At 40.2% G+C, this 23,097-nt stretch overlaps 1 protein-coding gene across 3 annotated transcripts in view; it reads left to right on the top strand.

Moving 5' to 3' along the window:
* The window catches only part of LOC124135191 (E3 ubiquitin-protein ligase TRIM33-like), a 34,135-nt gene that overhangs the window by 2,286 nt on the left and 8,752 nt on the right, over nucleotides 1-23,097 (top strand). Inside the window, exons 3-5 of one of the 3 annotated variants that reach the window (XM_048396307.1) lie at nucleotides 116-294; nucleotides 499-636; nucleotides 2,424-3,603. In XM_048396307.1, the coding sequence (XP_048252264.1) occupies nucleotides 613-636; nucleotides 2,424-3,603 (1,204 nt within the window). In that variant the 5' untranslated portion in view covers nucleotides 116-294; nucleotides 499-612. The other 2 variants (XM_048396308.1, XM_048396309.1) reach the window with 2 other exon arrangements.

The raw sequence follows: 23,097 nt of genomic DNA on the forward strand, positions 1-23,097 counted from the left end.
TTAACAACACAAATTAACTAAAGAAATACAAAGATAGATCAAACCAAGATAGATATCATATATTCAGATTATACACTTTTGATTGTACTCAGAGTGATATTGCACATTATTATAGAGCCAACATGACGACGGTCACATCACAGCGGGTGTATATAAAGTAACCAGACCCTCGTTACACCCCTGCGGGGATGATGAGGCTTTTCAGTGCATTTTGAATGGGCGATTGATATCAGCCCCGGATGGAGTGCGTCCTCTGCTCGGCTAGCTTTCCCATGACAATGTCTTCTAATCAAGGTGAAAATGTTATGGGTGCGTTTTGCATTTTTTTATTGTGTATGATAAAAATGTTATTTTATCGACCACCAATCATTTGGCCCACGTTTTGACATGGGGGTCTGGGTTTGATATGGAGTATGATATATATGAAAACTGTTGTTAAAAACTTGAGTTACCACTGACACTGGTAATATGTAATCATTTATCAATTTGTTCCGACAGCTACTCCCATATTCGTCTGCAAGAGGTCTGTGCATATACGTTCCTGGTTGTACCCACGACACACCACAAGCTGTGATCGAAGTACACTGTTTACAACTGACCTATGACCATTGTATGAGACTGCACACACCATACGAGGTAGTCATGTCTTCAGAGCCGTTATTGTGCAAATACGTAGGGTCCTGGTTGTAACCGTGGCACCCCACACGGAGTTATCGAAGTAGACTGTTGACAACTGACCTACTTTACTGTTACATGACACGACACACACCATATGAGCTATTCCTTGAGTAGTTCTTATCACGAAAGTAGCTAGTGCGCGTGTGCAGATAAGGCGAAGGTCGTTTAGTGTCTGCAGTATTCGCCTCCTGTTCAAACACTCTTCTCTACTGTCATTTCTCGAAGGTAAGAAAGTGACTCAGTGTGTTAATAATGACATGTCACCTTACCAGAATCACACAACGTTTGTAATTTAGCAGCTTTACCTTTGGACTAGTGATTGTATAAATAGATGTGAATCTCGAGTTACTTCCTGGTTCTTATCAACACCTGAATGATATAGGTCGCCCTGGACCACGTCAAAGTTTGTTTCTCAATCGCAAGAAGCCTCTATATACAGAATATAAAATTAAGGTTATATTTTTCACAATGTAACTTGACGAGTGCTGTTCGAGTTTCCTGACTATTTTGTAAGACCCTGTGAATATACATGAAAACGAAAGTAGCCGCAATGTTCAGATTTTAACAAGTTGATCACCAACACACGCATATAATTATAACTTACTGATATTTTGACATTTCACGCGTTTCACAGTTTAGGAAAGTTAAAACAGTAAAGCTTTTTCAAAAAAATTGCATTACTGCAGGGGCTGCCCACTAGGTTCGGCACTACACACTACTTCAGTTTATGATGTGATCGTGTACACAGCGTAGTGACCTACTTTTCTAGGGCATGGAGTATTTCTTTTTGCGAAAGTGTCTACTGCACTTGTACATTCATGGACTACATCAAGGTGAGGTGAGGTGAAATGGGGTTTAACGTCGCGTCCAAGATTATTGCACTTATATAGCGACGTGCATGTACGTGTGTGTGTTTGTGTGGCTGCTTGTACTAGTCCGGACTGATGCCGATTAATAGTGCTAGCTCACTGAGATACCATGCCGCAGTTTAACATGAATACCCCACTCAGACACAGTATACTGACTCCGAGCCGACCAGTCCTTGTTTTAGCCCCTTAAAGCCGAGCTCCAGACAGGGTAACAACAAGTACCATCTTTTAACGTCTTTTGGTATGACGCGGCCGGGGATCGAATCCCGGACATTCCGCTCTCCAGGCGGACGCTCTACCACTAGACAACGGAGGCGGTCATTGAACTACATCAAACGCATATATGTACGAGTGAGTGAGTTGGGTTTAATGGCGCATTGAACAGTATTCCAAGGCGTGTCTGCTCCCTGCATGATTCCCAGCAGGATTTAAACTTTGGTCACCCGTGGCTGTACGTTATATAAACCAATCTTAAAAAACTCAGCAACTACAAAAACGCACAAAATACAATTAAAGCTCCACATACAAGTCTATTTTATATACATTGATCCAGAACTCATGAAATCAGCTGCCGGAGTACAATACTTTCACACTGCGAGTTGTGTATTTGACGAGTAAAATCATGAATATCTTCTTGGTTCTTATGAACGCTTGGATATAACACTTCCAGTTTGTAACATGCCTGTGAAGGGATGATATTTCGATGTTAAGGTGGGAGTCTTGAAGCTGATCCATTGTTTCCCAACTATGCCTTTACTCATGGAATGCTTAACACGTACAATACACACATATAACCACTGCCTCACGACACATCACAATAAAAGAAATTGATACCAGTTCATATTTCATGTTCATTATCATTATGTCTTTTCTCAGACAAACATGTCGGATCTTATGTCAGTGGCTGCGATCAAGGATCTTCTGACAGAGTGTCCAATATGTACAGAACACTTTGATGAGTCAACACGAATTCCTCGTCGTATGCCATGTTGTGTACAGTCAATATGTCAGCCCTGTCTGGAAACCTACACTGGAGGTGCTGCAACCCTATCCTGCCCCATGTGTCGACACCGACATAATCTGCCTGGTGGGGTGAAATCTCTGCCCAAAGAGACTCTCATCCTGAAGACTCTGGACTACCTCAAGATCCAGAAAGGTCTCCATCTTCCATGTACAGATTGCCCTGACAAGGAAACAGCTGTAGCCCAGTGTGATAACTGTGGAACATTTTTATGTTCCCTTTGCTTAAGTGCTCATAAACGGAATATGGTAACAAAAGCCCACACTATAAATACCTTTGATGAAATGAAGGGCCGACCTGTGCAGAGTTTCCGTCGTCTACATCAGTGCAGTCAGCACCAACAACCTCTACAGTTCTACTGCTACACTTGTGACAAGGTTGTCTGTGTGTCCTGCACTGTAGTAGATCACAAAGAAGGGAAGGGACACAACGTCGTGTCTGTGAATGAAGCACACCAAGGAAAGGCGAAGTCCACAAATGATGTTTTAGGAGAGTTAGAAGAGAAGACAAAGAGACTGAGCGAAACGGAGTCAGCCCTTCAAAAGAAGATAGAAAACATCAAATTGTCAATGAAGGTAGCAAGAGATGATATCAATAAAATCTTTGAGAACCTGACCGATAGGCTGAATCAAAGAAGAACAATCCTTCTATCAGATGTTGATGGGAAATCTGCTGAGAATCTGAAGCTAACAGAGGAGGCCTTGGATTCGACAAGACAACTGCTGACTAAAATGAAAACTTCATCCGAATACATGCGACAGATGCGCAGCAAAGCTGACAAGGTGGAAGATCTACTGGTAATGGGATCATCTGAGGCCTCTTTGAACTCCATGTTGAAGGAGTCACCACAGGAAATACCCTTTGACAGGACTGGAGTCAGCTTTGTTCAAGCAAACGTACAACATCTGCAGGATACTATCAATGTGGCAGGAATGGTCAGATCAGTTACGTTCTCCCCAACAGAGAGGCCGAATGGTATGCCAGATACAGAAGTATACAACGCCATCATACTGGAACCTGCAGAGTTCCCTACAGGTAGGTAGTAAACTATTACATATTGTTCATCTATTTATCATGTGTGCAGCTACCTCCTATGTATGGAATCCTAGAAGGGGCATTGTCGCGTTGTCAGATTGTCGCCGTTACAAAAACAAGCCAAAAGTGTCAAAATTAACCAAAGCGTGACAATGCGATAATGCAAGAATGCAACAACAAGACATTTGGCTATTTGTCACATTGTCACATCATCGAATTGTTGCGCTTTGAACAATATTTCATATTTTACTAAAGGTCGACAATGCAACATTTTTCAATTTGAAAATATGTCACGTTGTCGCCCATCAAAACTGTGTGAAAAGGGCGTTAAAATGCGCGACAACACGACAATGCGACGTATTGATTTTGTTGCATTGACGAGTTGACGCCCTGTTCAATTATTGGTGCACATGCGTTGTTAGTAAATTAATCTACGCATGCGCACACATGGTTATACCTCTTTTTAAACTCCAGTGGTCATTTGCTAGCTCCAATTGTTCCAAAACCAAAATAGCAATGGCAATGTGAGTAGCTTTTCTTAAAGTTAAAACAACTCTTTTATCGTTGCTTCAGAAATTAGTTCATATATCGTTATTGTCTGTGTCGTTTTTCATAAACCTTATGTGTCTTCACAGCAAGAAACAACGTTTCTATTTAATTTAAGTCTGATCTCCGACGTCTTCTCAAATCGATGGCACTGTCGTTCGCGTCTCTTACAAATGTGAGTGAGTGGATGAGTATGGTTTTACGTCGCTTTTAGCAATATTCCAGCAATATCACGACGGGGACACCAGAAATGGGGTTCATACATTGTACCCATGCCAGGAATCGAACCCGGGTCTTCGGCGTGACGAACGAACGCTTCAACCACGAGTCTACCCGACCGCCCCCTTACAAATGTAGAAGTACCCCAAAACGGAGATCGTGGAATTGAACCCCAGCACTATACACTCAGGGATTTCCTGACACCCAGTGCAATAACTGTAATGTAGTTCAAAGCGGCGTTACACCACTGGTCACGTTAGTCACGGGGAGTCCTTGATGGGTGACTATGTTCGGCTGCTTGGCTACTTAGAGTTTCTAGGTCTTCGGTCCTGCCCCACACTGACGCACATGCAACACATGTGGTGCCTCTTTGGGCAAGTGACTTTGTTTACGATGAATTCACTGTGTACGGTGACGTCCCCTAGGCGTGCCAGAACCTTATGATCATGGGTTCGAATTCCCAGTTCTTTCTGATTTAGTGTCTGTCACGACATAACTGAAATACTGTTCAGAGCGGCGTTAAACAATACTGCCTCACGAATTTCACAATAATGTTTTAGCAATGTCAATGATTTTTTATATCCTACAATTTTTAATATTGCCACTATTTCCCCAGTTGTCTTAGATGCATGACCGTGCACTGTTGGGATCTTCAGATCCGTCGAACCTTGGTTCTTACATTAACTCTTTTATGTTCGTTATTTCTTCAGCTTCATAATACTTATGGCATGGAATTTCTTCTCACATTATTAACTTGTCGTCATGATATTTGATAACTGGTCATCATGTAACGTGTGTGAAATATCTTGACAGTGTAAATTGTAAGTTATTTTTTATGATTCTACCACTTACAATACATTGACTATGCACGTATATTGATCAACGTTATCATGATCATGACGACGAGTGTCCTGAGCCAAGCCAGCTGCAGTTTGTCCAGGGCACCGATTGTGCTCCCTTTCTTGATGATCTGTTTCTTTATGCGCTTTCTGCTCTGGGTGATAAAATATAGACAAGTGAATTTGGCCAAGATGTTTTAGTTAAGCATCAGGGATATCGATGATCTGATATCATTCAATAGGGGGGCACGGGTGGCCCAGTCGTCTAAGGCGCCGCGATTCGCTGTGCAGAGTTGCGTCCCTTGGGCACGCCAGAAACCTATGATTGTAGGTTCGAATCCCGGTTCGCCCCGATTATGTTTCTAGGTTTGTCAGCACCATACCCGTGCTCGTAAGACCTGCATCACTTCTGGCTTTCCTCCCATATTAAGCTGACACGCCGTGATATAACTGGAATATTGTTAAAAGCGGCGTTAAACCCAACTCACTCACTCATCCAATAGTATAGTATAGTATTCCAGCAGCTACGTTTCATCAGTTTCATTTTACAGTGGAGCATGTTCTTTCTCCGGAGATTTCTAAGAGCGTCAAACGAGACTTGCTCAAAAGTTGTGATCTGTTTCTGATGTTTCTGAAAGCTGTTACATAATATTCCATATCCAAAACTATCTAAATGTGTGAATAATACCTTAATTTACAAGACTCATCAGTTTTCATCTGGATACTATTTTTTACATTCCAACAAACGCTGCCTAAACAATTAATATCACCAATATTCTGCTCGTGCAAACGTAACCAAATCTATAAATGTCAAGTAAATGTTTAACATGAGTTATGAATTATGAATTCTACCACATTCATACAGCTCCTTCATTGTGAAAAACATTGTCGGGGATATCTGTCATCATTCATTCTAATTGGTTTACACCAGCATTTAACACTCTTCATATGATAATCCACGTGCAAACCATATCTGTGTCTCTTTAAATATGTCATTCAGACAATTTTGATGCGCCAGGTACATTTTTACCAACTCATGAAACAAATTTTACAAAAACTAGGGTGAAAAGTATCGACAGTTTGACCAGCTTTGCAACCGCAAATATCCACACCACAAAGAAGAAAGGGCTTTATTTTTCATATCACATAATTTACATAAAATGTTCAACTGAACTTTTTTAATTGTAAGCAAAGCCTTATTGGGGTTTAATCTTGAGGGTATCAATGCATTCAGTCCAAGACAATCCAGTTGAAAACAGAACTGCAGTAAGCACTATATTAATACGCATATCATTAAAAAACAATCGTTCATCATCCCTTAAAGTGCCACCTTTTCAGAGCACCAAACCTTCGGTTTCGTTTTATTAGAAAATAGATAAAATATCAATTTTGCTTTGCAGACCTATTACGGTGTCATCGAATATACACAAATCATCTGCATATAGTAAAAGTAATTGGTCAATTAATTCCTCTCCAACAAAAATTCCTTTTTCTGTCATAGATTGTAATTCAAGGTTAAACATCGTGAACAGTCGAAAGGGACCCAACACTCAAGCTTGTCAAACGCTGGTCAATGATTCGAAATAATCTGAAAAAGAGGTTTTTGATATCCTGACAGCACACTGGATCTTTCAAAACCATAAATCAACGACCGTTGATTCCATTTTCAGTACCAAATACCACATGAGCTTCCTTTTGATCGAATCGAACACTTTTCGGAAATCAACAAACAATAAAATCTACCTCGACGTTTAGAGAGATACATGTGTGCTAAACACTGTAAATATATTGTCAATCTGCTTCGAAATCGTGCCGGAGCTTCAGGAATTGTGTTATAAATTTCCGCAAAGGTCTTGAGTCATTCAATTAGTACTGTTGTTATCAATTTTCCAAATGCATCCACCTTCTCAACTTTCCAAATACACCCACCAGCGTTATTCCTCTATAATTATTGACATGATTAATATTATCTTTCTCGTGCAGTGGAAGTATTATACCCTTTGCCCACTCGTAAGGGAATACACCGTTGTACATAATCATATCAAAAAGTATATTTAAGTATGATATGATGGAAGTGCTGCAACATTTCACAATTTCAGGAACATTCCATCCGTCTTGCCGATTTACCAAATTTCAAGTTATGTATTACTGGTAATACTTCTTCTTCAGTTACATCAGCATTCAGGAAATTATTCATACCATCATCACTTCAGTAATTGCACTCTTTAATAGAATGGCTGGTGATAAAATCTTGTGCCGCGTGTAGATTGTCCCCTTCCACATGTATATCCCTTAAATTAAACCGATGTTGGAAATATTCTGTCTATTGCACATTGCTAATACCTGAGCTGCCTGTCACAGAAGGCGAAGAAATAATATTGTTGACACGTCTCCAAAAGGATATTTCATTCTTGCTTTTATTGACCAAGTCATCTGTACAATCTTCCTCATGCTCATATCGCTTGTCTCTTCTGTGATATCATCCACTGTCATTTTAGGCAAAGCGAAATTATTGTGGGTTCAGAAATCTAAATATCGGATATTTAGTCGAAGGATTGAATTTCAAAAATAGCACAGTAGTGATCACGGGAATGTGTTTTTCACCAAAACATCAACGTTAATTCTGAAACGTCGCCGAGAAATCGGGACTCGTTTAGAATCGTTTGGAAAAATACCCAAACACGAACGCCGAAGTGCACTTTTCGCCATATTGGATACTGTTGACAAAAATCACGTTTCACGTATGCGGGTTATGAAACGCCTATTAGATCACGTACATTTCAAACTCAGCTGCGATACATGCATCCCTGAATTCCTCCTACATTGTAGAATCAAGCGACAAATGGTCTTTGTCACCAATACAAATATTGAATATAACATCAAGCGAAATGAATTAGGTGTGGAAACGAACACTGTGCTCGGAAAACTTTAATTGTTGAAATGTAAACAAAGCAAAATTCAGATTTCACACTCTCCCGTTTTGAGAGATCAATTCGTTTCCTGTGTGACGCCATGACTGACGCAAAGTTGCGCACAACGACGACGGTAGTGATCTGCATTTCTGACAAATTCTCTTGGTTACATTGTAAAACATAAAAACAAATAACAGTACGTAGATAGTCTGATTGTTTCTTATTACTGACATGACACATTTATGTATATACCATCCTACAATCAACGAAAACCCCGTTTGGAAATCCCGCGAAATCACGCCATTTTGTAGACATCGGTCACCGGCAGTGATGTCATACGATATATAAACATTGTTGTAAATACGAGAATTGGGTAATTTCTTTGAGGTGATTTTGTTTTACTCAGCATCATGCGGGTTCTTTGATCTTATCCAGTTTGCACTATCATCATGGCCTTGTTATCCTCAGATGGCGAAACGATTTCCGGTTTATGTGAAGTGTCACATTATGTATGAATAGGAAGCAGTACGTTGGATGACGTCACTCATGACAATAATTGTGTTATATATTAATGCGCCACTGCGATCATGAGATCAGACAAAATGCATCGATTCGAAGCTAAAATGGTGAGATTTTAGGTTGTGTAAGAAACGCATTACTGCACTCGCCCCTGTCAGATACCATTTTTCTTACACGTCATGGTTTCAAAGCGTATCAAACTCGCTTTCGCTCGTGAGATACGTTTTGAAACAACTCGTTGTAAGATAAATGGTATCTAACAGGCAATCGTGTAGTAATATCTTTATATTTGATGATACATTATTATCCTCGTTTGTCGCCCGGTTAGCAGTAGCACTATGGGCCGTATTTACTTCCAATGACATAAGGCATGGAAAATGATCCGACTCGCACCATGTTCGTACAGTACTGTGGTAAATTATTCACTTGAACATAAACGGAAATCAACCAGACTTGCTTCATCTCCTTTAAAGGGGCACTGATCTTCAACAATTCCCCGGGTCTGATTGTTGCCTTTTTTTATGTGTTTTACCGTAAGTACCCTGGTGATATCCCAGAAATCTCGCTTTGCTCGCGACCTGTGCTGCGCCAACAGTCAGCGCATTTGTCGCTTTTATTTAATATTTCACATGCGCACTGCTTATTCTATCGTTTTTACATGTTATAGCCAATGTGTTATATGACTAAAATGTTCAACTATGCAATTTATCAAACTTCTAATTGTTCAGTTATTTTATAAATTGACTGAAAAATGTATTATAACGAATTCCAATTGATGTTTAATTTCATCCCCCAGCTGAAAATGATAGAATTAAATCAAAACCTGGATTTAGATTGAATAATTACCCCAGACACAATAAAAGCCAAATTGGAACCTTTGTCAGGTAAACTGAGTGGTTCTACCACTAATTATATCTGTAATAAATTCATTAACTGAGCATCAAGTGAATGAAGACAAATACACAGGTGTTGGTATACCAGGATAGATGGATGACAAGGGAGTGGCAATCGTATATAGACTATCCTTTATAAGGTCACCCTGGTGTTAGCCATGTCATCCGAAATCTAAAACTGCTTTCACTGCAGGGATACATTTTGATGAAACCATAACCATCAGGGGTATTTCCAAATAATGACATCGGCTGCGATTCCACCGTTCTTTTTGTCTGTTTGATTAGGTTGAAGAAATTAATTAGCATGTGCCCTTTGTGATATCGAAGACTTCATAGATCACGGGTAACCAATCAGTGTTCAGAAATGCGTATAGATATTGCCTCAAAGTTTATTTACACTGTTATTGAAAAGTTTGTTGTCACGTTTTATTTATGATTCCATAAACCGAAAACAAATAAGGCCACGTCCACTAACGACTACTGTGTCCTGATTGGCTGATAAAAGAATTGGTTGGGCTGTAGTTGCGTTATTGCGCTAAACGATAAACTGATTTTGTATTGTTATCTACAGTTTCTTTTGTGTTAAGGATTAAAAAGACACCATGTGAAGTCATAATTTCAACGTATTTATTTATAAGAGTTGACTTCATATGTAGCCTCGGGTACAAATATGTAAATATTTTAGTGTACACGTAATTGACACTTACGTTTGTGCGGATGTATTACATTTATGAACAGAAACAAAAAGACATAAAGACTGTTCCCTGAATCCATACTGCAAGTATCGATTGAAAACAATATATAGTTATTTAACATTTCGACTAATAGACAGCTCATAATCACTCAATAATCAACAATTGCAGCTCATGCCAGTCTTACTTTCTAGATGACGAATGAGTTGTGTGACGCAAATTTCTATTAGATCTGAAAAGAGAACGTTGTGCGAGAATTGCAGTCCCGCGGCTCTGGGTCTACATTAGACAATTAAATTAGTCATGGTATAAAATTAACTGCAATCATTGAACTGGCTTGAGAAAACGACAGTGCTTTGTGTTGCCGAGGTTTTGTTATACGTCAACACGTAGCATATTGCGCCACATTTTTTCGTACACCAACAAAATACTGTCTAATTTTTGAAGGACATAAATCTATATGAAGTTGATTTGCATGTTTATGCATTCGAGTTTGGTGATACTTTCCCTGGGTTCAAGCAAACACCCGATTGTGTCAGTGTAATATGACTCATGGTGTGCCATTAATAATCAAGTGCTACCAAATATGATTAAAACTGAAGATTTGGCACTATTTGGTTAGACGCCGCCTTGAGGCATGACGACATTGCTATATTGATCAATATAATTATATAGTTCATCAACGTGCGTTCAACTGAAACAAAAACAACCTGGATGTGTAAAAAAGAATTTGAAACTTTTTCGGCAACATTGATTTATGTTTATATCATGTAAGCAATGTTTTTGAAAAGAAATGAGTTCGTGTATTTTAATTTGATAACAACTGTTAGACATTAATATTACATACAATAAAAATCTAAAAAGTCAAATCTCTTGTAAATATCGGAGGTATGTGTTTAATTAGAATGTGGTTATTCTCTTCATTTTGTCTCAGTATTTTACATATTTTAAGAATAAAATATGATTAATTTTGTTATTTAAGCATTGACGTGCAAGCGCCGACGTTCATACAACTTGACCCTTACTCTATGGAAGCCCATCCTCGAACTCACACTAAATGTCAAAATGAATTCTAATCATGTTTTTATTTCACTATTTTATACCTCGAAGGATGTGTACACATCTTTAAATAGTACGTCATGTTTACACTGGCAACCGTAAACCAACCAACCTCACAAAGTCACAATTACAACGGGTCGTACTACATTCACATAAAGAAGAAGACGTCCAAATGTAATAAATGAGGTGAATAGGGTATTAACGTCGCTTCCCAGATTATTGTACTGATATAGCTACGTGCATGCATGTGTGTGTGTGTGTGTGTGTGTGTGTGTGTGTGTGTGTGTGTGTGTGTGTGTGTGTTTGTGTGTGTGTGTTTGTGTGTGTGTGTGTGTGTGTGTGTGTGTGGCTGCTTGTACAGGTTTGGACCAATGCCGATTTCATAGTGCTAGGACACTGAGATACAACGACGGCAATCATGTTTGCGGCTTTTTTCTAAAACGAATTGAAAGATTCTTTGGTTTGTGGTGACGTTTCAGAATTATAATTTGGCGTCTTGACAAATCAGATGTTCTATTTTTATCTCAAACTGGGGTTGAAGAACAAAAACATACATGCCCTGTCGGCTTGACATGGTACGAACACCAACATGGCGATTCCATTATGTGTGACAGCTGATGGACACAGTCCCGTCCAGTGAATTGCATGTTGTACTTCCTTTTTCACATGATGATACTGTTAAAACAGGAACGTTCTGCATTATTTGTTTGTTTTTTGTTTGAATCCTCACTCAGCAATATGCCAGCTATATGACGTCGGTCTGTAAATAATCGAGCCTGGACCAGACAGTCCACTGACTGACACCATGAGCATCGATGTACGCAACTGGGATACGATGACAGGCACCAACAAAGTCAGCGTGTCTGACCACCCGATCCCGTTAGACTTATTCTGACCCGGATCTTCACGACAGACCTTCTGCATTAAAGTAGTGCGAGCAGGCAGTACGTGTACATGGGACACACATAATGATTAATATCTTTGTTTCAGTGATGGAGATGGACCGGAACATCTGTGACCAGGAGATAACATGTAAGATCTGCGTCCTTGACTCAATGATGTTACAGTTTATTGTTCATTGGTTTTGTCATTCATTCGTCTGTTGAGTTCGATAGGTTCGACGGCTTTCGAGATCTAAACGAGCGTAAAACGCAGTGTCAGTCAATGTTAAAGTATAGGAGCTATGATAGGATTTGCGTTAGCGATGTTCCATGCAAGAGGTTCTTAGGTTTTCAATGTTATGTATAAGAAATATACCAGAGAGTGAGTGAGTGAGTAGGGATTTACGCCACTTTTAGCAATGTTCCAGCAATATTACGGTAGAATATCCAGTGATTGATAATATAATGAACAGCGATCTATGCTGAGGTATGATGACGCCAAATCAACCTAGTCTCTCAGCCTGACCACCAGATTTTCTCGCCTCTTACGAGCTGCATAGACTGCAAGTGACCAAATATAATCGGGAATCCCCAGGAGCCAGAGGCAGGATGTTTAAGAATCCATGCAGAAACTGATTATTGTTTTTGAAAGGAAAGGCCATTGTTATACAGGATATATGAAGTCTTGTGGTATAAATATATTTTAGCCTCTCTTAATTGGATATGTGTTTAATGCTGTATATGTATCTAGAATCTTCAAAACTGATGTTAAACTATTCGTTCTTATGAATGGTTTTACCCTTCATTTGCCTCGCATCTTCAATACTCCACGGGCCTGACAACACTGCATTCTTCTATATGAAGCAATGTCAACACATATCGTACCTTCGTATTAGGTAGCAATATAGTGTAAACACGGAATATATAAATATATAAAAGCACAAATATACTGACATGCAAATATATATAAAAATGAATTATATATATATATATATATATATATATATATATATATATATATATATATATATATTATATATATACATATGTATGTTTCTCAATGTATGACTTGCAGATTATTCCTGTGTTCGATATGCTTAAATGCTCACACAAGGAACAAAGTCATAAGAAAAAACAGGACAGTGACTTTTGAGGAGATGAAAGACTTGTCGCTTTAGAGTTTTGAATCCCGGCATCAGAGTTTCCAAGACAACACGAACAGCCACTACAGTTCCATTGCTATACCTGCAGACTTGTGATCTGTGTATCTTGCACTGTACTCGAGCACGATAAGGGGAACGGACACGAAGTTGTTTCTATTACTGAGGCGCACCACGACATAGCACATGCCACTAACGACACTCTTGTCAAACTTGACGAGAAGGTAAAAAAGTTCAGCGGGACAGAAGCAGATCTAAAACAAATTTAGAACTTTCCAAGAAAGCTGCCAAAGATAGCCTTGACCAAAGATTTGATAAAATAATAAAAGAAGTTCAGGACAGAAGACATATCCTTTTGTTACACCTTGAAGACGTTTATAGTGATAGTTTTAAACTAACGAACGAGGCCTTAGAGCCAACTAAACAACTGCGAAACAAGGTGAAGTCTTCTTTGGACTCCACACGGCAGATGAGGAGTAGAACTGACCAGACAGAAGACCCACCTTTTCTCCGCAATCCAGGGAGCAGGACTGATAAGGTCAGTCGCATACTTCACAAAACAGAGGCCTGGATATGTACCAGGTGATGACAGGTACAATACCATCACACTGACAACTGCAGAATTTCAAAAGGGTAAAATAATTTTTATTATGTACATGTATGTAAAAATATCTATAAAATGTTATTGTCGACATGTGGTAGCTTGGTTCGAAAATTTGTGATGACTACTGTCCCACGTCTGCTTATAATGACTTAACTTTATAACTAAATGTAAACGGTTGGATAGATACATTATTATAGTTCGTTTGAGTATGTTGTAGTGAAACTAACATTTAGTTTGTAAGTAGATAAAGGTATATCATAATCTTTAGTTCGACAGTTGGTGAATTTCATTTCTTAGTTACATTGTAATCTGTTTCAGTCGCTAATGTGGACAAGACGATTTCCAGTGGAGATGAAGCCATTTCATGTGAGATCTCATGTGTTAAAGATTCAACTTATCATGTCATGTGCCCATCAACATAAGGGACACTGCTTGACCTCTGATGTATGGCTCCTGTGCGGTTTTCCGTAGAGGGTTATGCCTGGGTTTGAACAAAAATTTAACCCTCACTATGACTCATTGTTTGTCTACATCATACACATGCTCGTCGGTTTCACAAGCACCAGATGCTTGTCGTAAGAGGCGACTAACCAGATCGGGTAGTCAGGTTCGCTGACTTGGTTGTTGTTTGTCATAATATCCCAATTGCGCGGATCGATGCTCATGATCTCATTTACTGGATGGGCTGGTCCAAACGCGAATATTTACAGACCGCCTTCATATAGCTGGCGGCGTTAAATAACAAACAGACAAAAAATCCCAATCTACAGATAGTCGTGGAAGTTCAATTGATAGATGAAGGACATAAAAAAACCAACATATTACTATTCATATAGTTTGTTTTCTCTTGTACTATATATTTCGCTGAAATGAAATGTAACTTTTTTTACTTGAAGGAATAATACATGGGAGGTGGAAAATACATATTTCGTCTTGTATCCTTTTAATAAAAACATTGTCGGTTATGAGGCGGCTGTCAACTTGAATGGGTGTTATGTTATACTGATTCAATAATGTGTATTTGTGAATAAGACTTACAATGAATGTGTTTTGTGTTATTAGTATGTCTCTTGTTTCCTCCCTAGGTCCGCACCTTGAATGGGACTGCAGTACAGCGAGTGACGACATCACTGTATCTGATACTTTGGTAACAAATGAAAAGCCCAAGACTCCGCCAAAGACACAGGATGTCGAATAAGGTCGTGGAGACGTCTGTTGACATCAAGACCTTTGGTTATCAGAGGTGGAAGCCGAGAGATGTTTCTGGTGAAAGTCAGCTTCTCTTTGAAAAAAGGGTAACTGAGAAAAGAAGCATGGTGTTTGAGACAGCAATGACTGATAACCCCGTAGATACTTGCTGGAACCAATCAACTGGACTGAGTGTACGTATCATAGGATGTCCAAAGCATAAGCACCAGCTTTGTCTCTGGGTGAGGTTTGATGGCAAACTCCTCTCTGATATACCTATTGTTTGAAATCAAATTGGCGAGGCAGGTGCCTTACATCTAGACATTCTACTGGGCGGTAGGAGCAGTAAGGTTTATGTTGTTGACATTGGCATCACTACAGTGATTCAGTCTGTGACTGACACTGTGTGTGAAAGAACATTCTGGGTCATGGTGTATCTAGATGCATCCCAAGATTCAAACATGACGTGTGAACTAATATCAGGTCACAACCTTACACTATCAGAAGGAATGACCCAGTTGTTATCTCTGAAGGGAAATGACGAGACGGTGAATAAACGTGTAAAACATCATCAGAGGGGATGGTCTCCAGGACCCGACGTCCATAGTAAAAGAATAAAGAGTTCATGATCATTCCCCCGGTACAGATCTCAGCGACCATTGTGTGCATCCCATACTTCCTTGCTCACCCGAAAGACTCGAACCATATTGTATCGGAATCGTACAACAGACTTTGCCTTTAAGCAGAGATTTCTTTTGATTCTGTAAAGGCTTTTGTCGCTAAATACGCAATGCTGATATTTCGTAATATATCTTTACAGTACTGCTAGATTGATTCTTTAAATTTAAGAGTGAGTGAGTGAGTATGGTTTTAAGCCGCTTTTAGCAATATACCAGAAATATCATAGCGGGGGACACCAGAAATGGGTTTCACACATTGTACCCATAGCGGAAATCGAACCCGGGTCTTCGGCGTGACGAGCGAACGCTTCAACCACAAGGCTACCCGACCACCTCCTTTAACATCATTATCAGTGTTTCACATAAGAATATTTATAGGCATTTACAAATGATTTAGAGATTATCCTACGGCACACGTTTCTTTTTGTGAAATGTAGAAAAATATAGGTTTCCGTGTATCACATGGATATATAAGCTCAGTAAAAATATCTCGGAACGACGCTACATAAAACTGTGTCTGACCACTATCACAATGCATGACATCATATTTAACTATTTGCAACTATTCTTGATATGAAGTGACGTTGCTATGTGCGGCATGTAGCATAATAGGACATTTGGTGTGAGTTCCGAGTTGGTTATTCTTCATATTACCCGAGAGACACTGCAACCCGCATGCACTCTACTTGACTCTTTTTGCTCTGTCAGTAACCAGCAGGATTTGAGGTTTAACGCCGCTTTGAGCAATATTTCAGCAATATCACGGCAGGGGACACCAGAAATGGGCTTCACACATTGTACCCTCAAGCTTGCTGTGAATCGAACCCGGGCCTGCAGCGTGATGAGCGATCGCTTTAACTACGAGGCTACCCCATCGCCCAACTACTGGGGAGATGTAGATTCTGTATACTTACCACGATGTCACCGTGACATGTGGAATTTGGCATATATGTATCTATGTCATTCGACTATGAGTTTCACAGTAGTCATTTTGTTCTTAAGCGTGTCCTTTGTCAAAATCATCGACCGGAGCAGAAAATCCAGTATTGCCTACATCACCTAGTGTAGTTCAGTACACAAGTTCCCTGTGTGTAATTACACGTAATCAGAAAAGAACGTCCACACATATGTTGTTTACATATTCGTATTTTGTCGTTATGTTGATGGGCGATAATAGGGCCCAATTGTCATTATTCTAAGCAAACATAACCCTGATCATGAAAAGGGTAATTTTAACGAAATGCTGAGAAAATAATACGTACGGCCAAAGTACAGAACTGAATTAAACACAAATACACACCTTCATAAACGGATAAACTATAAGTCTTGATGTCAGTAAACTTGCCATTGTCAATTCCTCTTGATTTCTTCCATGACGCCTTGACAGTTGAGAACAGTTCTTCGCTGTGGACTTTACAGGTTGGAATGCCGCATGCGACAAACGCTGTTCGTCAAACTGTGCTCTAGGTAAATGATATGGAGAAAAAGAAGTTCCATCATTGAAAGATATGGATAGATATGATAGATTCAGATTAATAGGTTTGAACGTGTTCCTCGAACTCAGTATGATATTCAACATTACCAATGACATTGGGCTAAGGTAGATATACAAAACCTAAAGTTCAATTATTGCAAATCGCAAATATATGTCCTCTTCTTGAACACCAATTTCGATTAACTACACCAATTAACTTAAAAAATGCAAACAAAGATTGATCAACCAAGACAGATATGACATATTCAGATTATACAGTTTTTGATTTAACTCACTGTGATATTTAGAGGTTATAATATGGCAGTTTTCATATCAAACCCCAACCCTCATATCAGCTCGAGGGCCGAAGGCCAGATGGGGGGTCGAGGAGTGATATGGCCTTTTTATCATATACCATGGCATAACATTGTAAAATGTATCTGTTTGCCAGTGAATGCAATACATTATATTACTGTCAACAAACGAGCAGGCGACGCACTAAGGGACATAAGTCGGGCTGATTTCGATCGTTATATCAGCACGGCCGGGTTATTACACCCCTGTATGCCAATATGGAGATGGTCATATCACAGGGGGGTATCACAATAACCAGACCCGTGTTACACCCCTGGAGGGCTGTTATGCCTTGTCAGTGCACTTAGAATGAGCTATTGATATCAACCCGATTGGAGTTGGTGCGTCGTCTGCTCGGCTAATATTCCCATGACAGCGTCTTCTCAACAAGGTGAAAATGTTATGGATCTTTATGAATGGACACATTATTTTATGGTATATGATAAAAAGGTTATTGTATCATATATATCGACCACCATTCATTTGGCCCTTGGGATGGCATGGGGGTCTCGGTTTGATATGAGGTGTTACATGAAAAATGCCATGTAAAAACTCGACTTTCCACTGACACTGGTAATATGAATTCATTTATCAATTTGCTGCAGCTGCGCGCATATTCGTCTACAAGAGTTTTTGTTTTGTCTGTGCATATACGTGCCTGGTTGTATCCACGCCACACCACAAGGTGTGATCGAAGTACACTGTTTACAACTGACCTATTTACCATTGTATGAGACTGCACACACCATACGAGGTAGTCATGTCTTTCAAGTTGTTATAATAACCAAAGTAGCAACTGCGCGTGTGCAGAAAGGCTTAGGTGGAGTGGTGTCTGTGTACGTGTATGTAGACGCCTTCTGTACACCTCTCTCTGTCATTTCTCTTAAGGTAAGAAAGTTAATCAGTCTGTTGATTATGACGTGTTGCTGTGTCAGGATCACAGAACGTATGTAATGCAGCAGCGTTTCTGTTGGAGTAGTGATTATATAAAGTTGATGTGAATGTCGAGTTACTTCCTGCTTGTTATCAAAATCTGCATGATATAGATCGCGTCAACATTTGTCACTCAATGGCAGACGCAAGAAGCCTGCAATGTCGCTGTACCCATTTCCATACAGAATGCAAAATTAAGGTTACATATGTTTCACAATGTCACTTAATGAGTGTTGTTAGTGCTGCCTGTCCATGTTGATGGCAACTGTCACCGGGTCGTAAAACCAGTCTGGTCACGTTCTAGAGATTTACTGCATTGTCACCGTTCGACAAACAGCTTCCCTTTCTCTTATATGCCCGGTGTCGCCACCCTTTAATATTGACAGTAGCGGGTGACTTCGCCAAGGTGAACACTACCAAGCTGGCTGTCGTTTCAGGACGAACGTCAGCATGTCACGTGATTACGTTGTCAATCGCGCGGAGACATACAGAACTACTTTAGGGGAATTCCTCAATGTAAACAAATAACATTAAAAAGATAATTAGGGAAAACTGAGTGCGACATCGATTGAATGATCATGGAATTTGTTTCATCTTCATCAGCTGATCAACGTCAACAAATACAACTTCAATCTTTAAGTAAAGTCCGGCGGATGTCATACTCCGGTGTCTTTACGTTCATTGTCAGGGAATCAGTGACCTGTAAATTTTTATTTCTAGTGGTTTAAATTGCATACTTCTATCATCCGCCGGGGTTTGCCGAGAGATGACGACGCAACGGGCAATTAAGAGAGAGGTGATGTTACGTTCACTAGACCGTGACTAGACTGGTTTTAAGACCCGTTGACATCAACACACGGATATAACAAATCTTTCTGACATTTTGATAAACCACATGATGGGAACATTCAATGAAGCTTCTTTTTCAAATTTAAGCATTTGTGTAAGACCTGCCCACATGGTTAAGTACACACTATTTCACTATACGACATGCTGTATGTTAGTAGTGTACTGCCCTACCTTTCTATGGCATGGAGTATTTCTTTTACGAAAGTAGCTTCTGTGCATGAACATTCATTGAGTACACTCAAACTCATATATGTACGAGTTCATGCCGCCGAACAGTATTCCATTTATATCACGTCGTGTTTGCTTAATGTGGGAGGAAACCCACGAGCAAGGGTATGGTGCTGGCATTCCTAAAAACATAATCCGGGCGAAGCGGGATTCGCAAAAACGATCATAGGTTTCTGTCATGTATAAGGGACACAACTGTGTACAGTGAAAACCGTTGCCTTAGACGACTGGGCCACCCGTGTCCTCCATACATGTACTTGTGGTTCGACCTTTGCTATTGGTATTCCCGAGGTGATATGGGACACAGGCTGCTCAGCTCTCCACATTGCTGAAACCAGGATCGGCGGTTTGAATCCAATATGTGCTCCTGTTATAATTCTAAGTTTGTCAGCATCCCTTTCATGCACGTGAGTTTCTCTATTGGGTACGTTACTTCGAACGTTCCTCCCAAATTAAGCTGACATGTCGGTAAATACTTGCACTACTGTGAGCAGAGTAAGCCCAACATCACTCTCTCACATGGGTTAAACTAATACATCGCTTTACACATAGCACAAGTGATATACCCGAAAGAGAAACATGTATATGAGGAGTGGAATCCTGAATCCTAGTCTGTAATATTCGTGTGAAGGGATGAGATGCGTATGTGTAGGTGGGAGTCTATGCTTCGGGAAATTGATCACATGTATAACCACGGTCTCACGACACTTTCAAATTCATAATATATGTTTAAATCCATCACAATGAAAGAAATTGATTCCATTTAATTCAACATGGTCGTAATGATTGTCTTTTGCCAGACATCATGTCGGATCTTGTCTCAGTTGCTGCGATCAAGGATCTTCTGACAGAGTGCCCAATATGTACAGAACACTTTGATGACGCAAAACGAATTCCCCGTCGTATGCCATGTTGTGTACAGTCCATATGTCAGCCCTGTCTAGAAACCTGCAGTGGAGGTGCTGCAACCCTATCCTGCCCCATGTGTCGACAGCGACATAATCTGCCTGGTGGGGTGAAATCTCTGCCCAAAGAGACTGTCATCCTGAAGACTCTGGACTACCTCAAGATCCAGAAAGGTCTCCATCTGCCATGTACAGATTGCCCTGACAAGGAAACAGCTGTAGCCCAGTGTGACAACTGTGGAACATTTTTATGTTCCATTTGCTTAAGTGCCCATAAACGGAATACGGTATCAAAGACCCACACTATAAATACCTTTGATGAAATGAAGGGCCGACCTGTGCAGAGTTTTCGTCGTCTACATCAGTGCAGTCAGCACCAACAACCTCTACAGTTCTACTGCTACACTTGTGACAAGGTCGTATGTGTGTCCTGCACTGTAGTAGATCACAAAGAAGGGAAGGGGCACAACGTCGTGTCTGTGGATGAAGCACACCAAGGAAAGGCGAAGTCCACAAATGATGTTTTAGGAAAGATAGAAGAGAAGACAAAGAGACTGAGCGAAACGGAGTCAGCCCTTCAAAAGAAGATAGAGAACATCAAATTGTCAATGAAGGTAGCACGAGATGATATCAACAAAATCTTTGACAATCTGATCGATGGGCTGAATCAAAGAAGAACAATCCTTCTATCAGATGTTGAGGGGAAATCTGCTAAGAATCTGAAGCTAACAGAGGAGGCCTTGGATTCGACAAGACTACTGCTGAGTAAAGTGAAGTCTTCTTCCGAATACATGCGACAGATGCGCAGCAAAGCTGACAAGGTGGAAGATCTACAAGTAATGGGGTCTTCTGAGGCCTCTTTGAACTCCATGTTGAAGGAGTCACCACAGGAAATACCCTTTGACAGGACCGGAGTAATTTTTGTTCAAGCAAACGTAAAACATCTTCAGGATACTATCAAGGTGGCAGGAATGGTCAGATCAGTTACGTTCTCCCCAACAGAGAGGCCGAATGTTGTGCCAGATACTGCAGTATACAACGCCATCACACTGGAACCTGCAGAGTTTCCTACAGGTAGGTAGTAAACTATTACATACTGTTCATCTATTTAACATGTGTGCAGCTACCTCCTATGTATGGAATCCTAGGAGGGACTTTGTCCCTTTGTCACATTGTCGCCCTTACAAAAACAAGCAAAAGGTGTCAAAATTAACCAAAGCGCGACAATGCAAGAATACAACAATAAGACATTTTGGCTATTTGTCACATTGTCACATCATCGAATTGTTGCGCTTTGAACAATATTTCATATTTTACCAAAGGTCGACAATGCAACATTTTTCAATTTGAAAATATGTCACCTTGTCGCCCATCAAAACTGAGCGAAAAGGGCGTTAAAATGCGCGACAACACTACAATGCGACATATTGATTTTGTTGCATTGTCGAGTTGTCGTCCTGTTCAATTATTGGTGCGCATGCGTTGTAAGTAAATTAATCTACGCATGCGTACAAATGGTTATACCTCTTTTCAAACTCCAGTGGTCATTTGCTAGCTCCAATTGTTCCAAAACCAAAATAGCAATGGCAATGTGAGTAGCTTTTCTCAAAGTTAAAAGAACTTTTTCATCGTTGCTTCAGAAAGTAGTTCATATATCGTTATTGTCTGTGTCATTTTCCATAAACCTTATGTGTCTTCACAGCAAGAAACAACGTTTCTATTTAATTTAATTCTGATCTCTGACATCTTCTTAAATCGATGCCCCTGTCGTTCACGTCTCTTACAAATGTGAGTGAGTGAATGAATTAGTATGGTTTTACGTCGCTTTTAGCAATATTCCAGCAATATCACGACGGGGGACACCAGAAATGGGCTTCATACATTGTACCCATGTCGGGAATCGAACCCGGGTCTTCAGCGTGACGAGCGAACGCTTCAACCACGAGTCTACCCGACCGCCCCCTTACAAATGTAGAATTACCAAAAAACTGTGATCGTGGAATTGAACCCCAGCACTATACACTCAGGGATTTCCTGACACACTGTGGAATAACTTGTAATTTAGTTCAAAGCGGCGTTAAACCACAGGTCACGTTAGTCACGGGGAGTCCTTGGATTGGTGATTGTGTTCGGCTGCTTGGCTCCTGGGAGTTTCTAGGTCTTCAGTCCTGCTCCACACTGAAGCACATGCAACACATGTGGTGCCTCTTTGGGCAAGTGACTTTGTTTTTACGATGAATTCACTGTGCAGAGTGATGTCCCCTAAGCGTGCCAGAACCTTATGATCGTGGGTACGAATTCCCAGTTCGTTCTGATTAAGTGTCTTCATTTTGGACCTAAATCACTTCAGGCTTTTCTCCCACATCAAGCTGACACGCAATGACTGTTGAGAGCGGCGTTAAACAATACTGCCTCACGATTTTCACAATAATGTTTCAGCAATGTCAATATTTGAATCATATGTACTTTTTCGGAGTCAATACATCGAACTTCAGATAACTGACGACCCTTAAGCTCACAGACTTAGCTCCTTCGCGGACGCACATATATGTATGCGCA

The sequence above is a fragment of the Haliotis rufescens genome, unplaced genomic scaffold, assembly GCF_023055435.1.
Source record: "Haliotis rufescens isolate VD_foot unplaced genomic scaffold, xgHalRufe1.0.p SCAF_15, whole genome shotgun sequence".
NCBI classification, from domain to species: domain Eukaryota; kingdom Metazoa; phylum Mollusca; class Gastropoda; order Lepetellida; family Haliotidae; genus Haliotis; species Haliotis rufescens.